The following is a 17,095-nucleotide window of genomic DNA, read 5'->3' as shown; positions in this document are numbered from 1 at the left end:
GAAAGGTTTGCATAAACCGTAGGTGTAAACTCACCTGAACGCAACTTCCGACTTCTGACCTGAGGCCAACTGGCCACTGAACTGAATCTGACTCCAAAGTGGTGGGGCCAGTAGAGACGCCTGCGCTTCGGCCTAGATCGATCGATTCAATACGCAAACATAATTTCAACACACATCTAAAAGTTCAACACCTTTTTACAGTGCATTGATTGTTTTTCCTATCAATTAATATTTGATCTTAAAACGTTTACGGTATAAGATCAAATATATCTCTCGGGTACCCTACTTGAGTTAAGTAGCCACAATCGTTAAGAAAAAATTATTGGCCTATTCAATAAAGCCGATGATAATATAGGGTTGTTGAAGAAATTTAACTATGCTCTTAAAAGTGACTCAAAATTCTTTGATTCTGTGGCTTTTTTGCTACGAAATTCCTCCGAAGTAATTTTTCATCCGCTGACGTGCATTTATGTTCATCCTGACTGTTGAATATTCCGAGTACACGACACATGAACACCCCCCCCCCCCCCCTCCTCCACCTCCCACCTCTGGGCGCCGCAATATAAATCCGCAGGTACTTCCTCAATCCTTAAGTCCGGGTCTTGAGTGTCAGCAGGTACTTTGATGCTTTGGTTCTGTAGTCTAAATGTGTATACCCTGCGTGATGTTACCATAACTTTTGACAGATATTTGCAAATAGTATATGGGCTATTTAATCTTTCGACATTTGAAGTGTTGTTGATGTTTTTTTATTTTCTTGCTCTGGGACATTTGCTCTCGGTCCCAGTGCATGGTTTTACTCGGATGGTTGTTATTGCCTTTTCCACGTTCTGAACTTTTCCTCTATGATATTCTTTTCAGCGTCCTGTTCTCTTCGGTGTCGATTTAAGAAAGGCCATGAGTTGTGCTTGGGACCCATATATCTGTCAATTAGTAGGGGACGAGGAGGGAGCCGTGGCGGCAGCGGCTATTTGCGGGTGTCAGCCCGGCTCGGAATCAACATGGGCGTGCTCGAAAGGCAGCCTGTTGGAAAATATCACGGTAAATATTTTTTTTTCTCATCACCTTGTGTTTAATATTTCAAGGAAATTCGATTTTGCTACCAAAACATGCCACTTCTGTGTGTTTTAAGTATCTGTGTACATCATCAATTGTGGGTCTCTGCGCTCTGTCATGTTTAGGTTACGTGGTGGTAGCCTGTATGCTGTCTACGTATTTACGTGCTATGAAATGTGGAACTGTTTAGGAAAATTGAATCCGTGGGCGATGTGTCGCGCACATTGTAATTGCATGAGTAGAATTCCTTTTCTACCTGCGCTTTCTACCTGCGCTATAACTGAATAAACAAACAATTAAAGGTATAGCGTCCTTCCGGTACGGCGTCACTGACAATTGCAGGTATTGGGGTGTTTTGCCGAAGTTGTGAGTGGTGGAGATGTTCTGTGGTGAGATTATCTGTGCTGATGTGGCAAGAGCTACCTGTATATTGGTACATGCATTTTTTTTTTTTTTTTTTTGCTTGTCTATACATATATTCACTTTGGAGTTGCGTTGATGTGGCACTGTACGGCACAAGAAACACCCTAGCACCGAAGTGCTGTTAGCATAGTGCCATCTATTCATTCACAGGACTTGTGCCTTACAGCCCAAATGGGCCTCATCCTGAGTTGGGGTGTGACAACCTTGAACTCCAGCCCTGGAGGGCCACAGCTTTGACTCCAGTGTGGAGTGGGGTCTCTAGGGAGCCCTTGCTCACGGCCTCATGTGGTTCGGGCAGGCTGAGGCTCAGGGAAGGTGGTTTTCGGTTGCTTTAGCCTGCTAGCCCTGCAGGAAGCCCAAGCCCCTACTGAAGCCTGGTCTTCAGCTGCATGATGGGTGGAGTTATCATGGCTGCAGATTGGAGCACTTGTATCAGACTGGTCCCTGTTGCTGGAGCCTGGGGTTCAGTGGAAGGCACAGGGCTGCTTTGCATAGTGTTTGGATCTTACTCCCCGGCGCCCCCTTGTGGCCAGTTGTGACCTGCTCTAGATCAGATTTGATGAGATTCAACCTACCGGAAGTGGAGTTCAGATTTGTGTTTTGTTTTTTTTGTTTTTTTAACTGATTAAAACAGAGCACATGTATAGTTATTGTTGTACTCGTGGTTTTCTAGCTGGCAACCGTGGTATACTAGTTGGTAAGTTGATTCTTCAAGGGTTCAAATTGTATCTATATGGTCACCCTAGGACTCGGAACTGTCCTCATCGCACTTGTCCCTGCATTCGATCTGCACTTCGTTGTGCGTCGCTCTGGATAAGGGCGTCTGCTAAATGCCACGTAATGTAATGTCATGTAACAGCTTGTTGACTCGGTCCTGAGCAAAACCGCTGCCCTAATATGGATTTCAGCAGGTGGAGTGGGCTCCCTCATTTGGTTGGCTGGGTGTTTTTCCCCCGAATGTTTTCCCGGGCTTGTTCCTGCCTCCAGGGTTCAGGAGGAGCGTTGGGACTTGACTGGACAGGAATTCCTGTTGGAACGTCTGCCAGGGTGGGGCTCCTCATTCCCATACCTGTCGGAGTCTGTGCAGAATTCCCAGACTGCAGTCTGTGGTCAGCGGTTTGAGAAGTGGTCACAATGCAAGTCACTAGTTCATCTTCAAAAGTATTACTAAGATCCTATTTTACTATTAAAAAGCAAAAAAGGCATTTTTTGTGCACCATATTGATTTCAAAAATCCAAATGTGTTGGAACAACATCTTTTGATTTAGTTGGATTTAGCACATGAGTATTAACTTTGACAGAATTGTCACATACAGTGGGCTCCAGAATGATTGGCACCCTTAATAAAAATGATATTAATAAAAATAATAAACAACACCTATAATAATCTATATGTAAATGATATGCATTATGTTAAAATATGTAAATATGTTTTGCTGCCAGTGGTCCAGGGGCACTAATTCAGAACAATAGCACAACAAATTCAACAAAGTGCCGGGAGATTTTGGTTGCTTCTGCTTGGAAGCTGAGACGTGGTCATAGGTAGATTGTCCAGCAGGACAATGACTCCACATATACATCAACATGTTTAAGTGAAAACAACATCCTGTTCTATAATGGCCATCTCAGTCTCCAGAATTAAATCCCATCAAAAAACTGTGGTCTAAACTGAATAGGGGATCCATAAATGCCAACCAACGATTATCAATGATGTCTGTATGGAGGAATGGTCAAAATCCTTCTCTAACCTCGTCACAACTGACAATAAAAAACAAATGTAAAATGTATCGGTATATACAATAAAATGTTTTCGTGCACAGAACGCCTGCTTCAGCCAATCACATGTCACCAACTCGGCAACTGACCTGAGATCAGTCCCAGTTAAGTAGACCGTGGTCGTGGTCAATTCTGCTTTTAAAACGGTTTTATGTCTCTTTATTAGTCAGAAATGATTTCTTGGCCATTTGAGTTTACTGCCATGGTTAATATGATTGTCATTACTGCTTCCTCCTCTCCTCTCCCCACCTCGCCCACAGAAACTCAGTTTGAGCATGACTATTCTGACTATTCTGACCATTCTGACCATTCTGGACTCCAGTGAAGACTTGAGGGTGCTCTTGAATTGTGTTATTGGGGATTATTTTTGATCATGTTCGCTTTTCCTTTTTCCTCTATTTTCAGCAAGAGGAAATTCAGAAGCTGGTCGTCACTGAACGTGAATGCCTGTTCATTAACGGGGTTATGCTGGGCGGGAGAAAGTATGCGCTTATAAATGACCATTTCTGCGATGAAGAGCCATGGTTTATCTTGAGGACCAAGGATGGCACCAACGCGTCCATCGTGGTGAGACGGACAAAGACAGGTTAGTTTCTGTGCCTGATGATGTTCGCGCACTGGTGGGTGGAGGGTGTTGGGGGGGGGGGGGGGGTTGCGTTTCATTCCCCGAGGTGTGTGACTGACGTGTGTTTGCCCCTCCCCCTCCCCCTCCCCCTCCCCCTCCCACAGCGGTCATCCTTGCACTAGGGAAACCAGGGGACCCACGCAGCGGTACCATTAACGAGTCAGTCTGCAAAATCGCCAAATACCTAGTTGACTCCGGCATATAAATCTGTACGTCTGTCCGCCCCTTGGAAAGATCTCGACTCCTGACTTACAACCCAGCTGAGGCCAAACCCCTTCCTACCACTAAGCATTTTGGAGATGGTTTTTCATCTCACCATGGTAAAGAAATCTTTGACTCTCATGCAATGACAAATAAACATGTGTTCTAAGAAATGCCTGCTTGTGAAGGGTTTATTTGGGTGTGGTTGTGGGGTGGGGGGTTCTGGGTGAGGTTGTGGGGTGGGGGGTTCTGGGTGAGGTTGTGGGGTGGGGGGTCTGGGTGAGGTTGTGGGGTGGGGGGTCTGGGTGAGGTTGTGGGGTGGGGGGTTCTGGGTGAGGTTGTGGGGTGGGGGGTCTGGGTGAGGTTGTGGGGTGGGGGGTCTGGGTGAGGTTGTGGGGTGGGGGGTTTTGGGTGGGGTTGTGGGATGGGGGTTCTGGGTGAGGTTGTGGGGTGGGGTTGTGGGTTGGGGGTTCTGGGTGAGGTTGTGGGGGGTTTTGGGTGGGGTTGTGGGGTGGGGGTTCTGGGTGAGGTTGTGGGGTGGGGGGTTTTGGGTGGGGTTGTGGGGTGGGGGGTTTTGGGTGGGGTTGTGGGTTGGGGGTTCTGGGTGGGGTTGTGGGGTGGGGGGTTTTGGGTGGGGTTGGGGGTTCTGGGTGAGGTTGTGGGGTGGGGGGTGGGGGGTGGGGGGTCTGGGTGAGGTTGTGGGGTGGGGGGTTTTGGGTGGGGTTGTGGGGTGGGGTTGGGGGTTTTGGGTGGGGTTGTGGGGTGGGGTTGGGGGTTTTGGGTGGGGTTGTGGGGTGGGGTTGGGGGTTCTGGGTGAGGTTGTGGGGTGGGGGGTTTTGGGTGGGGTTGTGGGGTTGGGGGTTCTGGGTGAGGTGGGGGGTTTTGGGTGGGGGTTGTGGGTGAGGTTGTGGGGTGGGGGGTTTTGGGTGGGGTTGTGGGTTGGGGGTTGTGGGTGAGGTTGTGGGGTGGAGGGGTTGTGGGTGGGGTGGAGGGGTTCTGGGGTTGTGGGGTGGAGGGGTTCTGGGGTGGAGGGGTTCTGGGTGGGGTTGTGGGGTGGAGGGTTTTTGGGTGGGGTTGTGGGGTGGGGTGGGGTGGGGTGGGGGGTTTTGGGTGGGGTTTTGGGTAGGGTTTTGGGTGGGGTTGTGGGTTGGGGGTTCTGAGTGAGGTTGTGGGGTGGGGGTTTTGGGTTGGGGGTTCTGAGTGAGGTTGTGGGGTGGGGGTTGTGGGTTGGGGGTTCTGAGTGAGGTTGTGGGGTGGGGGTTTTTGGGTGGGGTGGGGTTTTGGGTAGGGTTTTGGGTGGGGGTTGTGGGTTGGGGGTTCTGAGTGAGGTTGTGGGGTGGGGGTTTTGGGTTGGGGGTTCTGAGTGAGGTTGTGGGGTGGGGGGTGTGGGTTGGGGGTTCTGAGTGAGGTTGTGGGGTGGGGGTTTTTGGGTGGGGTGGGGTTTTGGGTAGGGTTTTGGGTGGGGTTGTGGGTTGGGGGTTCTGAGTGAGGTTGTGGGGTGGGGGTTTTGGGTTGGGGGTTCTGAGTGAGGTTGTGGGGTGGGGGTTTTGGGTAGGGTTTTGGGTGGGGTTGTGGGGTGGGGGTTTTGGGTGGGGTTAGGTGGTCCCTCAGCAGTCCCACAGCGGTCCCACAGCGGTCCGAGATGGGACATTCTGGGCAGGGCATTGGATCTACAGTTGGACTATCCTAAAGTTACAACACACCATCCTGGAGATGTTTGATTCACATGTTGACCATAATCTAACTGAGAAGCATGAGATTATTCGGGACCTGACCGGGTGGAAATTCAAACGGTTGATTGAGACTCCTTCACCCCTGTCCTGTGGAGATCGTTTGTGATGTCACTGACTGTCCTGTGGAGATCGTTTGTGATGTCACTGACTGTCCTGTAGAGATCGTTTGTGATGTCACTGAGTGATGAATGTTGTTTATGGGCCTGCGTGACCGGTCCTGTGTTTATGGGGCTTTGCCGTTTAGCCAATTATTGGCTGGGAAACTACGCTGCCTGCTGGACACAACTGCAATGACACAATCTCACACAATCTCACACAGTCTCACAGTCTCACACAATCAGAGAAGCATCCAAATACTTCCTGTGCAAATGCACTGAACGGAAATACATTCCAATAAATACTGGTGCTACACAATATCTGTTCATACACTGCCCTGTCACTGGGCTGCCCTGTTCATACGCTGCCCTGTTCATACGCTGCCCTGTTCATACGCTGTCCTGTTCATACGCTGCCCTGTTCATACGCTGCCCTGTTCATACGCTGCCCTGTTCATACGCTGTCCTGTTCATACACTGTCCTGTTCATACGCTGTCCTGTTCATACGCTGTCCTGTTCATACGCTGTCCTGTTCATACACTGTCCTGTTCATACACTGTCCTGTTCATACGCTGTCCTGTTCATACACTGTCCTGTTCATACGCTGTCCTGTTCATACACTGTCCTGTTCATACACTGTCCTGTTCATACGCTGCCCTGTTCATACGCTGTCCTGTTCATACGCTGCCCTGTCACTGGGCTGCTGGACCTGCTGCGTTAGAAAGACGTGGAGGAACGAGGTTTGATTCCCGGTCCTGCCAAAGGCTGAGTTTGGCACCACTCCCGAGGGAGGGGGGAGGAGTCAGCAGGGGGAGGAGTCAGCAGGGGGAGGAGTCAGCAGGGGGAGGCTCGCGGCACACGGCAACAGCGGCCTGATCGCCCCGGAGACAGCGGCCTGATCGCCCCGGAGACAGCGGCCTGATCGCCCCGGAGACAGCGGCCTGATCGCCCCGGAGACACCGCTGCGGTCGGTGGCCCAGTCGAGCTGCCGAGGGACCTGAAACATCTGAAACATATATATATTATAAAAAGAGAGACTGTTCTACAAGCTACAGGCAACAAGAACCACCTGTCAGTCACATGTTCCAATACGTCTGCTCACTTAAAAATTGGGTGGTCTGATACAAAAGGTGATATGTTCTAAGTTCACAAATCTAGATAAAATCTGAACTTTATTTTAAACTTTATTCCTGCTCAGTCTGAGGGGGTGTATAGTTTGGCTCCTCAGTCGTAGATGTAAAAATGTATTCCTGTTCTGTCACTTTTACCGCAAAGATTGCTTTCTCCAGCTCAGCACACATTTCCATGTGTTACCTGGGTAAAGGGTTCACTGTCGGCCACTGAATTGACTTAATCTTCAGTGGAAATGTAACTACTGACGCCGTTTTCTGAACAGTTTCTGTATGTGGGCAGAGCTGGATCACTGGGCACTATTTGTGGATCAAAATAATTTCAATGGGTGCAGAAGGGAAACTGAACTGTCTGAATGAGTCTTTAGCACGTGTAGTTAATGACCTGAATAAATCTCTAACACGTGTAGTTAATAACCTGAGTGAATCTTTAACACGTGTAGTTAATAACCTGAATAAATCTCTAACATGTGTAGTTAATAACCTGAGTGAATCTTTAACACGTGTAGTTAATAACCTGAGTGAATCTTTAACACGTGTAGTTAATAACCTGAGTGAATCTTTAACACGTGTAGTGAATGACCTGAATGATCATTAACGAATTAACTTTAACTAATGATCATTAACTTCCCCACAGGTGAGATGAGGGTTGGGTTCCCCGCTGGAGGAGAGCCCAGGCCTGGGACGGGTTCCCAAAACCACACCACGCCCAAAGCCATACCACACACCTAACCACACCACCCCCAAAACCATACCACACCCCTAACCACACCACGCCCAAAACCATACCACACCCCTAACCACACCACACCATGCCCAAAACCATACCACACCCCTAACCACACCACGCCCAAAACCATACCACACCCCTAACCACACCACACCATGCCCAAAACCATACCACACCCCTAACCACACCACGCCCAAAACCATACCACACCCCTAACCACACCACACCCAAACCACACCATGCCCAAAACCATACCACACCCCTAACCACACCCCAAACCACAAACCACACCCCACCCCAAATCACACCAAACTCTAAACCACAACCCAAACCCCAAACCACACTACACTCCAAACCCCACACCACACCCCAAACCCCAAACCACACCAAACCACACAAAACCCCAAACCACACTCTAAACCACACCACACCAAAAAATAAAAATAAAAGAAAACACACAAACTCAGCAGATTGGCCGAGTGTGTGATTATGTCACAGATCAAGGTGAGCCAGGGCGTTCGTCTGCCGTGGAGCTCTGGGAACACGTAAACAGAGAGACAGGTGAAAGAACAGACTGTTCTAGAGGCCTCGGTCGCCATGGCGACACGGAGCCCTGTGCCAAATTTAGACCCCTTCAACTGTAGGGATTCCGCAGAAGATCGGGGGGTGGGAGGGGCGTGAACATGCCCTTTCCACACGAAACCCAAAACCACTCTCTGGTTACCCCCCATCCCCCATGCAACTCACCCTGCACCCCCCCCCCCCCACAAGCCGGGGTGACCTCTGACCTCTGTCGAGGTGGTTACAAGGGAGCGTCTGACCGTTTCCGTGGCATTTTTGCGGAGAAGCTCACACAAACAGCGCACAGGTTTACAGCTGAGGGAACGGTACAGCATCCGAGCGCTCCTTTCTGATTGGCGGAGACGGGTCACAATGGACTACCCGTTTGCCCGACGGCAGCTCCCAGTTTCACTGCCAACTATGCAGAACGTGCGGGCCCAGAGTGCGCCAGGAGGACAGGAGTTGGAAAACGATCCCTAAGGCCCATACCATATGTGGACAGGGCCCAGGGGGACCGCCTTTAAATACTGGCAGCTTCTTTGGGCGACAGTCGGACGGTCGGTCAGACGCCAAAACCAGCCACACTCAGGTAAGCAGCCTGTCTCTCTCTCTCTCTCTCTCTCTCTCTCTCTCTCTCTATCTCTCTATATCTGTCTGTCTCTCAGTCACTGTCTGTCTGCCTGTCTGTCTGTCTCTTTATCTGTCTCTCCGTCTCTCAATCTCTCTGTCTCACCGTCTATCTCTGTGTCTCTCTCTCTCTCTCTCTCTCTGTCTGTCTCTCAGTCTCTGTCTGTCTGTCTCTCCGTCTCTCTCAATCTCTCTGTCTCTCCGTCTATCTCTGTCTCTCTCTCTCTCTCTCTGTCTGTCTCTCAGTCTCTGTCTGCCTGCCTGTCTGTCTCTCTCTTTAGCTGTCTCTCGTCTCTCTCAATCTCTCTGTCTCTGTCTCTCTGTCTATCTCTGTCTAGCCGTCTCTCTCTGTGTCTCTCTCTGTCCCTCTCTGTCTCTGTCTCTCTCTCTGTCCCTCTGTCTCTCCGTCTCTCTCTCTGTCTCTCTCTCTGTCCCTGTCTCTCCGTCTCTCTCTTTCTGTCCCTCTGTCTCTCTCTCTCCATCCCTCTGTCTAGCCGTCTCTCTCTCTGTCTCTCTCTCTGTCCGTCTCTCTCTCTGTCCCTCTCTCTCTCCGTCTCTCTCTCTGTCTCTCTCTCTCTCTGTCCCTCTGTCTCTCCGTCTCTCTCTCTCCCCAGCCATGTGCCATGGAGTATGCAGGTTTTCATTCCAACCAATCACTACAGCAGCTGATTTCACTGATTAGTTCCCTCCTCTCTGGTTGAAGGTGCGTTAATTAGTGAAATCAGCTGCTGTGGTGATTGGTTGATACTCTTGGCGCTCTATGGCACGCGATTGGGTGCCTCGGGTGTTACAGTTTAATTCTTACATTGCTGAATTCCAGGGACATATTTGTCTATGTGCAGTTGCATGTGGTGCCAGTGTCAACACTGTTACTGTATCTGTGACCGACTGCAAGGGAGATTTTACATATGGACAGTTAGGAGCATATTAAACTGCTGCTGCTGTAGATGTTGGTATCTGGTACACAACTCTCCTTCCAGTCTGACTGATATGACCTGGCACAATCATGCAGGATTTATACTGCATGTAATAAAATGTGTGTGTCAATGTGTGTGTGTGTGTGTGTGTATATGCATACACAGGTATTGATATACTGTACCGATATATATGTATCAAAAATGTATCTATATTGTTATATAAATATTCCACTTCCATGCGTAACATTCATGTAAAGTGCAAGTTACAGCGTGCACATTTCAGTAATGGATTTAGTACTATGAATATTCATAAGACCCTTATGGGGCATTAATCACATATTCTGTGATATAGTCCATGTAATACATTCTGCATACCGCACACATTGCTCTGTGTGTGATGTACTGGACTGTATACGGGCTACTATGTGTTTTTGACATGGCCCACACAAACACACACACACTCACACACACTTACACACACACACACACACACACACATATATACACACACACACACACACTCACACACACTTATACACACACACACACATATATACACACACACACACACACACACACACATACTCTTTCTCACTCACATTGCATAACGAATTTGGCAGACGCCATGGTCTGACGTGATTTCTCTAACATTATCACAACGTGGCAGCAACATTATAGCAACACTGGCACTGCCCTCCCACCCTGCAGCGTTAACTAATTACCTAACATGCTTTAACCCTTCACATGCCAGAAAGCTTGTCGCAGATTGCAGATTGACAGTTTCTAAAAGAATACAGATATTGTTTCTGTCAGAGATCACAAATATGTGATTAGACTGATCTTAACTAAATATCGTAATGCTGATGTAACACTGTTGGTAACTGATAGTAGTGGAGTTCACTAGCTTAGACCATACTCTGTTGGTAACTGATAGTAGTGGAGTTCACTAGCTTAGACCATACTCTGTTGGTAACTGATAGTAGTGGAGTTCACTAGCTTAGACCATACTCTGTTGGTAACTGATAGTAGTGGAGTTCACTGGCTTAGAATAAAATGAAAAACATTCCAAAAAAGGGTCAAGAGCCTAAAAAGCTCCCCTTCCAAAAGAAACGAGAGTGACTGAAAAAAGCCGGTTGTGCTCGGTCACCTTCGCACATACCGTCGTAAACACGATCTCCGCATTCCACTTCGTTTGGCAGAAGTGCTCTCTCAGCGCGACCGCGGTGTTGTGGGAGCGTTCTGCAGGGAGGGGCTGTGATGTAAGAGCAGGGGGCGGGGCACGCGCGATGCATGCGATACGCGCTTCCTGAAAGGTCACGGAGGGTGTAGCTTACAGCGGCTTCAGGAGCTGCTGCCCTTCCTCGTGTCTCTGTAACCGACGCGGCACACCCACAGGAGAAGTCACGCTACGTACACCAGCAACTGACACTACATGACTGCCGCTGGGCAGATGCTCTTTCGCGGAGTGACAGAGTGATTTGCGTAATTTTGCATTGCAGTGCATTCTGACAGCAGCCTAAGAGCCCGACAGCCATATCCCACTCGCAACCTTTGCGTTTACACGCCCCTTTTTCCCCCAAACTGTTACGCTACACTGTACACACACGGCGAGCTTACGAGCTCAGCTGGGCTTCGTCCATCAAACCTACAGAATCTCACCCCCCTCCCTCCACAGCAGCCTCTCCCCCCCTCCCCTCCCCTCCCCAGAAACACCTCCCCGTCTGTCTCAGAGTGACACAGGGGGCTAAATTTGTCCCCTGAGCTAAATGTCAGACCGAGCAGCTGCCAGGGCCAGGCGTAGAAGTGGGAACTCCACGATGACAGGCACAGAATGTCAACCATCAAACCACACCGCAAGAAATGTACACTGCAACAGTACACTGCAAAAAAACAGTAAACTTGTTTTTCTCAACAAGTATTTTAGTCATATATAAAGACTTAAAATATTATTTATTTTCCTTTTTTGGAAAATTTGACAAAAATACTGCCAATGACGTAAGACAATTTTCACTCATTTTAAGAGTTGCCAATAGAATAAGAACAGTGCCCTTGTCAAGCAAACAGTGATTTAAAGCAAGCTCATACTTTCTATTTCAGAGAAAAAAAAAATGTATGTCTTATTACAAGACTAAAAATGCTTGTTAAGACAGACATTTTTTGCAGTGTAATAATAATCACAATACATAACATCCATTATGCCATGTTGTTAATGATTCACCGTAGAATAAAGTCTGTAAAGTCAGGGAAAAAGAGTTGATGGTTGATGATTATTATATTATTCACTGTCATAGCATGAAAAGAGGCAGAACGATTGTATATAAACAAATGTATCTAATGCGACATGACTCTGTATTATTCAAATGGGCAGGTTAGAAAGGACTGGAAAGAGATATGAAATAGAGCGGATATTAAACATAATCAAACACTTTTCTCCTCACATTCGAGTGTTTTACTGTGAGGCACTCTATAACCTGCTTCTGAAAGGTGCTACATAATCAAAGAATTACTTACATTCTGTATGTATACTGACTTTCTCTCCTTTTCTCCCCTTATCTTTCTCTCTCTCTCTCTAACTCCCTCTCTCAGGATGTCCATCACTAAGATTCACGCACGCGAGATCCTCGATTCCAGAGGAAACCCTACTGTGGAGGTTGATCTCCACACAAGTAGAGGTACACACACACACACACACACACACACACACATGCACACGTGTATATACTGTACATACAATGACCATAGAATAAATAAAATATAAACAGAATACAAACAAGCAACTTTATGTGCAACAATGGATGTGTAACACAAAAAAGTTGATATATTCTGATCAACTGTGGCTTTCCTGATGTCTGGCTTTCTTTTGAAAGATGACAACTCTCCATCACCCCTCTCTCCCTCTCTCTCTCCCTCTCCTCTCTCTCCCCCCACCCTCCCTCTCTCCCTCTCTCTCTCCCCCACCCTCCCTCTCTCTCTCTCCCCCTCTTTCTCCTTCCTCTCTCCCCCCACCCTCTCTCCCTCTCCCTCTACCCTTCCATCCTCCCACTCTCTTTCTCACTCTGCCCTGTCTCCTCCCCTCCCTCCCCTTCCTCTCTCCCCCCACCCTCCCTCTCTCTTTCTCCCTCTACCTTCCCACCTTCCCTCTCTCTCTCTCTCTCTCTCTCTCTCACCCTCTCTCAGGTTGTTTCAGGGCTGCTGTGCCCAGTGGTGCTTCCACAGGTATCCATGAGGCTCTGGAGCTGAGAGACGGGGACAAGACCCGCTACCTGGGGAAAGGTGAGCTAGCGCTCCCAGCCCTGTACCTGCCAATCACAGTCTCCCAGACAACCTGCTGAACTGCCTGCTGCATGTCCCCACAGGTGTGCAGAAAGCCGTGGAACATGTCAACAAGGACATCGCTCCTGCTCTGCTGGAGGCCGTGAGTGTTTCTGACTTCCCTGTTCCTCCTCTCTTTTCCTCTCCCTCCGGCTCTCTCTGCTTTTTTGGCATATTTTAAAATACATATTGCCAAAGTATAATAATCAATCGTAATAGCAATGATAAAAGATAAGAAAAACAACAAATATAGAGATTAAAATAAAGTATCATCGGCATAACATTTATACTAGTACCCGTTGTGATAACAATAGTAATACTACTAATACTCATCATAATTCTCTCTCTCCCCCTCGCCCTTCGCTCGGAGCAGAAGCTGAGTGTGGTTGAGCAGGAGAAGATTGACAAGCTCATGCTGCATTTGGATGGCACTGAGAACAAGTGTGAGCATCTCTGTCCTCTGGGGTTTCCAGTGTATATCTGCAGATGTTGCGATTGTCGTAGTGGCCGATGCTGCTGTTGTTGTTATGGTCGTGGCTCTTGTTGTTATCGTTGTTATCATTGTTGTTGCAGTTGTTGAATGTTTGTTGTTTCGCCCGCGGTAGCTGCAGTTGTTGTGTTTGTTGTTTCGCCCGCGGTAGCCTCAGTGGTGGCTCAGTGTCTGCCTCCCTCCCTCCCTCAGCTCGGTTTGGCGCTAACGCCATCCTGGGCGTGTCTCTGGCCGTGTGCAAGGCGGGCGCTGCGGAGAAGGGCGTGCCCCTGTACCGTCACATCGCCGACCTGGCAGGACACAAGGAAGTCATCCTGCCCGTGCCAGTAAGGGGGGGGGGGGGTACATTATTTTGAAACCTAATGAAAATGGGTTCTTTTAAATTTACAAAACAAACTTATGCCCAAGATGCTTAGCCATGTGGTTGATTTGGAGGTACTAGCTGTTACTTCCATTGTTCATATGTTGAAAGTGGGCTCCTGCGTTAGCATCAGCTAATGTTCAATTTCCATATGAACCTCATGGTTGAATGACTTGGATCGACGTCATCAAGTTAATTCTTGGCATGGAATACTACCTGTGGGTACCATAATTGGCTTTTGGTGGATTTAGGTTCATATGGAAAGCACATTTGTTTTAAAACTGGATATGCAGAGCATGATATTTAATCCCCCAAAAATATATTTAAATAACTTTTGGGTGAACTCTTGAAAATACCTTGCTTTTAAGGAATTAAAAGTATCCTGTTAGATATTGTGGATGCTAATTTCTAGGCCTTTAAGGTAGCCCATTAGATCCTGAGGATTGGCTTTCCCCATGTTCAGGCCTTCAACGTGATCAACGGCGGCTCCCACGCCGGGAACAAGCTGGCCATGCAGGAGTTCATGATCCTGCCGGTCGGCGCGTCCTCCTTCCACGAGGCCATGCGCATGGGCGCCGAGGTCTACCACAACCTGAAGAGCGTCATCAAGGCCAAGTACGGCAAGGACGCCACCAACGTGGGCGATGAGGGCGGCTTCGCCCCCAACATCCTGGAGAACAACGAGGGTGAGGCCGCCTTGGGGCCACTTAAACCACTTTCAAGGATTTGTTCTGTGAAATCCTCATGAACGTTGTGTGGCCAGACACTGAGAATTTGACATACATCGCCACCGCCATTGGGGTTGAATCTGAATTTTAAAAGAAAAGTATCTCTCTCTGTATCGTTCATATTCCAGCTCTGGAGCTGCTGAAGACTGCCATTGAGAAGGCAGGCTACCCAGACAAGATCATCATCGGCATGGACGTAGCAGCATCCGAGTTCTTCAGGGACGGCAAATACGACCTGGACTTCAAGTCCCCTGATGACCCCTCACGCTACATCTCAGGAAAGGAGCTGGGAGATCTCTACAAGAGCTTCATCAAGAACTACCCAGGTAGGCCACAGGCTGCACTGCTTACATCATGAGCTTAGCCTAGTGGACTACAGATAGACTCCTTCTGGGACACACCTCATACACTCCCATAACCCATCTTGGGTCCAGACCAACAGTTGAAGAAACACTGATGTAGACCATTACACTACCCAGTCTATACTCAAGCCTGGTGTGTCTGCCAGTGTTTGACTTTCTCCCTGAAATCAGTGGCCAGTTCATACCCAAGAAACCAGGTGGCCCAACGTACCTGTGTAATCCACTCTATCTCCATTTTATTGTACCTGAAGTTTTTTTTTTTGGATAGTGTGATCTGTGTGTGTTACTGACTGACTGGCCCCTGCCTCCCCCATCCAGTCCTGTCCATTGAGGACCCCTTTGACCAGGACGACTGGGAGCACTGGAGTGAGTTCACAGAATCAGTGGGCATTCAGATCGTGGGAGACGACCTGACCGTGACCAACCCCAAACGCATCCAGACCGCGGTGGAGAAGAAGGCTTGCAACTGCTTGCTCCTCAAAGTCAACCAAATCGGCTCCGTCACAGAGTCCATCCAGGCGTGAGTAACCCATACCAGAATCTGTCCGGGCATGAGTAAACAATGCCAGAAACTCCATTCAGGCATGAGTCACTGATAACAGACTCTCTGTCCAGGCATTAGTAACTAGTACCAAATAGTCCAGCCAGGCATGAGTGATCAAAACCAGAGAGTCCATCTTGGTGGTACTAGAGACTCCATCCAGGCATGAGTAGCGGACACCAGAGTGCATCCAGGCATGAGAAAGCCATGTTAGGTTAAATGGTCTGTGTCTGCAGGTGCAAGCTGGCTCAGTCCAATGGCTGGGGTGTGATGGTCAGCCATCGGTCAGGAGAGACTGAGGACACCTTCATCGCTGACCTGGTTGTGGGCCTGTGCACAGGACAGGTACGGCACCTGAGTTTATCAGTCTTTTATCAGAGCGGCAGGCTCCAGTGTGTAGCAGGGCACCCCTGTCTAAGCACGTCTCTCTCTACCCTCTCCTCCGTGCCATGCAGATCAAGACCGGAGCCCCCTGCAGGTCCGAGCGTCTGGCCAAATACAACCAGATGATGAGGTGGGTGGAGCGACCCTGGGGCCATGCGGGTGCTTCAGAGCCATCACTGGCCATCTTTTAAACATCACAGAGCATGACCATCTTAGATGTCTTGATGCATGTTGTGCAACTACTTTACTCCGCTACAACTTGAGTTGTTTGTTGAGACTTTCCCAGTGTGGACACCACCGTCGCCTCACAGCGAGGAGGTCGTGGGTTTGAATGCCGGCCCAGGCATTCTTTCAGGCCAATGTGTAGCGATTGTATGTTCTCCCCCTTCCTCGCACAGTCCAAGGACGTGCAGGTTTGGTTAACTAGAGGATCTAAATCACCCCTCGGCCTGAGTGTGCGGGGGAATGGTGTGTGTGCCCCGCGATGGATTGGCTTATCCAGGGTGTATTCCTGGCTGTCACCCATTGACGCTGACCAAGAATAAGTGGGCTGGATGATGGATGGATGGATGGATAGAGTAATGGCCATTATTTTACTGGTGCTTTACAACTACATTACACTGCCAGAACTAGTCTACAGCTACTCGGCACTGCTGCTGCGATGCGTGAGTGAGAGTTTGTGCCGTCGTTTTTGCCGAAGCTGAAGCCTTATTCCATGTCCTGCCGCAGGATTGAGGAGGAGCTTGGACACAGGGCCCAATTTGCCGGGAGGCACTTCCGTCACCCCAAGATCAGCCACGACTACCTGGACCCATTTTTCTACTGAGCAAGCCGGCTATGCCGCGAAATAAACACCAGCAACTATTCTTAAAACCGACGACATAACCCTCCTCCGGTCTCGGCAGTTACAGCAGCCGGGGCCACGAACCGGCCGTGTCTGGAGCGCACTGCTGTGGACAGGGGAGGTGCAGCCCCTGTAACGTCCCCTGAATGATGTATGTAATCTGCAGATGATGTCATAAAGAGGATGTAACAGTGATCA

At 48.9% G+C, this 17,095-nt stretch overlaps 2 protein-coding genes across 3 annotated transcripts; both read left to right on the top strand.

Moving 5' to 3' along the window:
- Positions 1–579: 579 nt before the first annotated feature.
- On the top strand, positions 580–4,254 carry LOC133133629 (profilin-2-like). Its single transcript, XM_061249731.1, has 4 exons — positions 580–616; positions 862–1,041; positions 3,661–3,841; positions 3,985–4,254. Exons 2-4 carry the CDS (start codon positions 898–900, stop codon positions 4,083–4,085), a joined length of 426 nt encoding a protein of 141 aa, XP_061105715.1. The 5' UTR covers positions 580–616; positions 862–897; the 3' UTR covers positions 4,086–4,254.
- Positions 4,255–8,588: 4,334 nt separating this feature from the next.
- Positions 8,589–17,043, top strand: LOC133132636 (beta-enolase-like). Of its 2 annotated transcripts, XM_061248203.1 has the most exons (12): positions 8,589–8,920; positions 12,462–12,547; positions 13,053–13,148; positions 13,232–13,290; positions 13,561–13,630; positions 13,870–14,003; positions 14,502–14,724; positions 14,895–15,092; positions 15,447–15,648; positions 15,906–16,014; positions 16,125–16,183; positions 16,783–17,043. In XM_061248203.1, the coding sequence occupies exons 2-12, from the start codon at positions 12,463–12,465 to the stop codon at positions 16,877–16,879; spliced, it is 1,332 nt and encodes a 443-aa protein (XP_061104187.1). In that variant the 5' UTR covers positions 8,589–8,920; position 12,462; the 3' UTR covers positions 16,880–17,043. The 2 variants fall into 2 exon arrangements, with proteins under 2 accessions (XP_061104187.1, XP_061104185.1); XM_061248201.1 differs by lacking the exon at positions 8,589–8,920 and having other exon boundaries at positions 11,767–12,547.
- The last annotated feature ends 52 nt before the right edge of the window (positions 17,044–17,095 follow it).

Source organism: Conger conger, chromosome 7 (assembly GCF_963514075.1).
Source record: "Conger conger chromosome 7, fConCon1.1, whole genome shotgun sequence".
Taxonomy (NCBI): Eukaryota; Metazoa; Chordata; class Actinopteri; order Anguilliformes; family Congridae; genus Conger; species Conger conger.
This window is presented reverse-complemented; position numbering and strand designations above follow the sequence as displayed.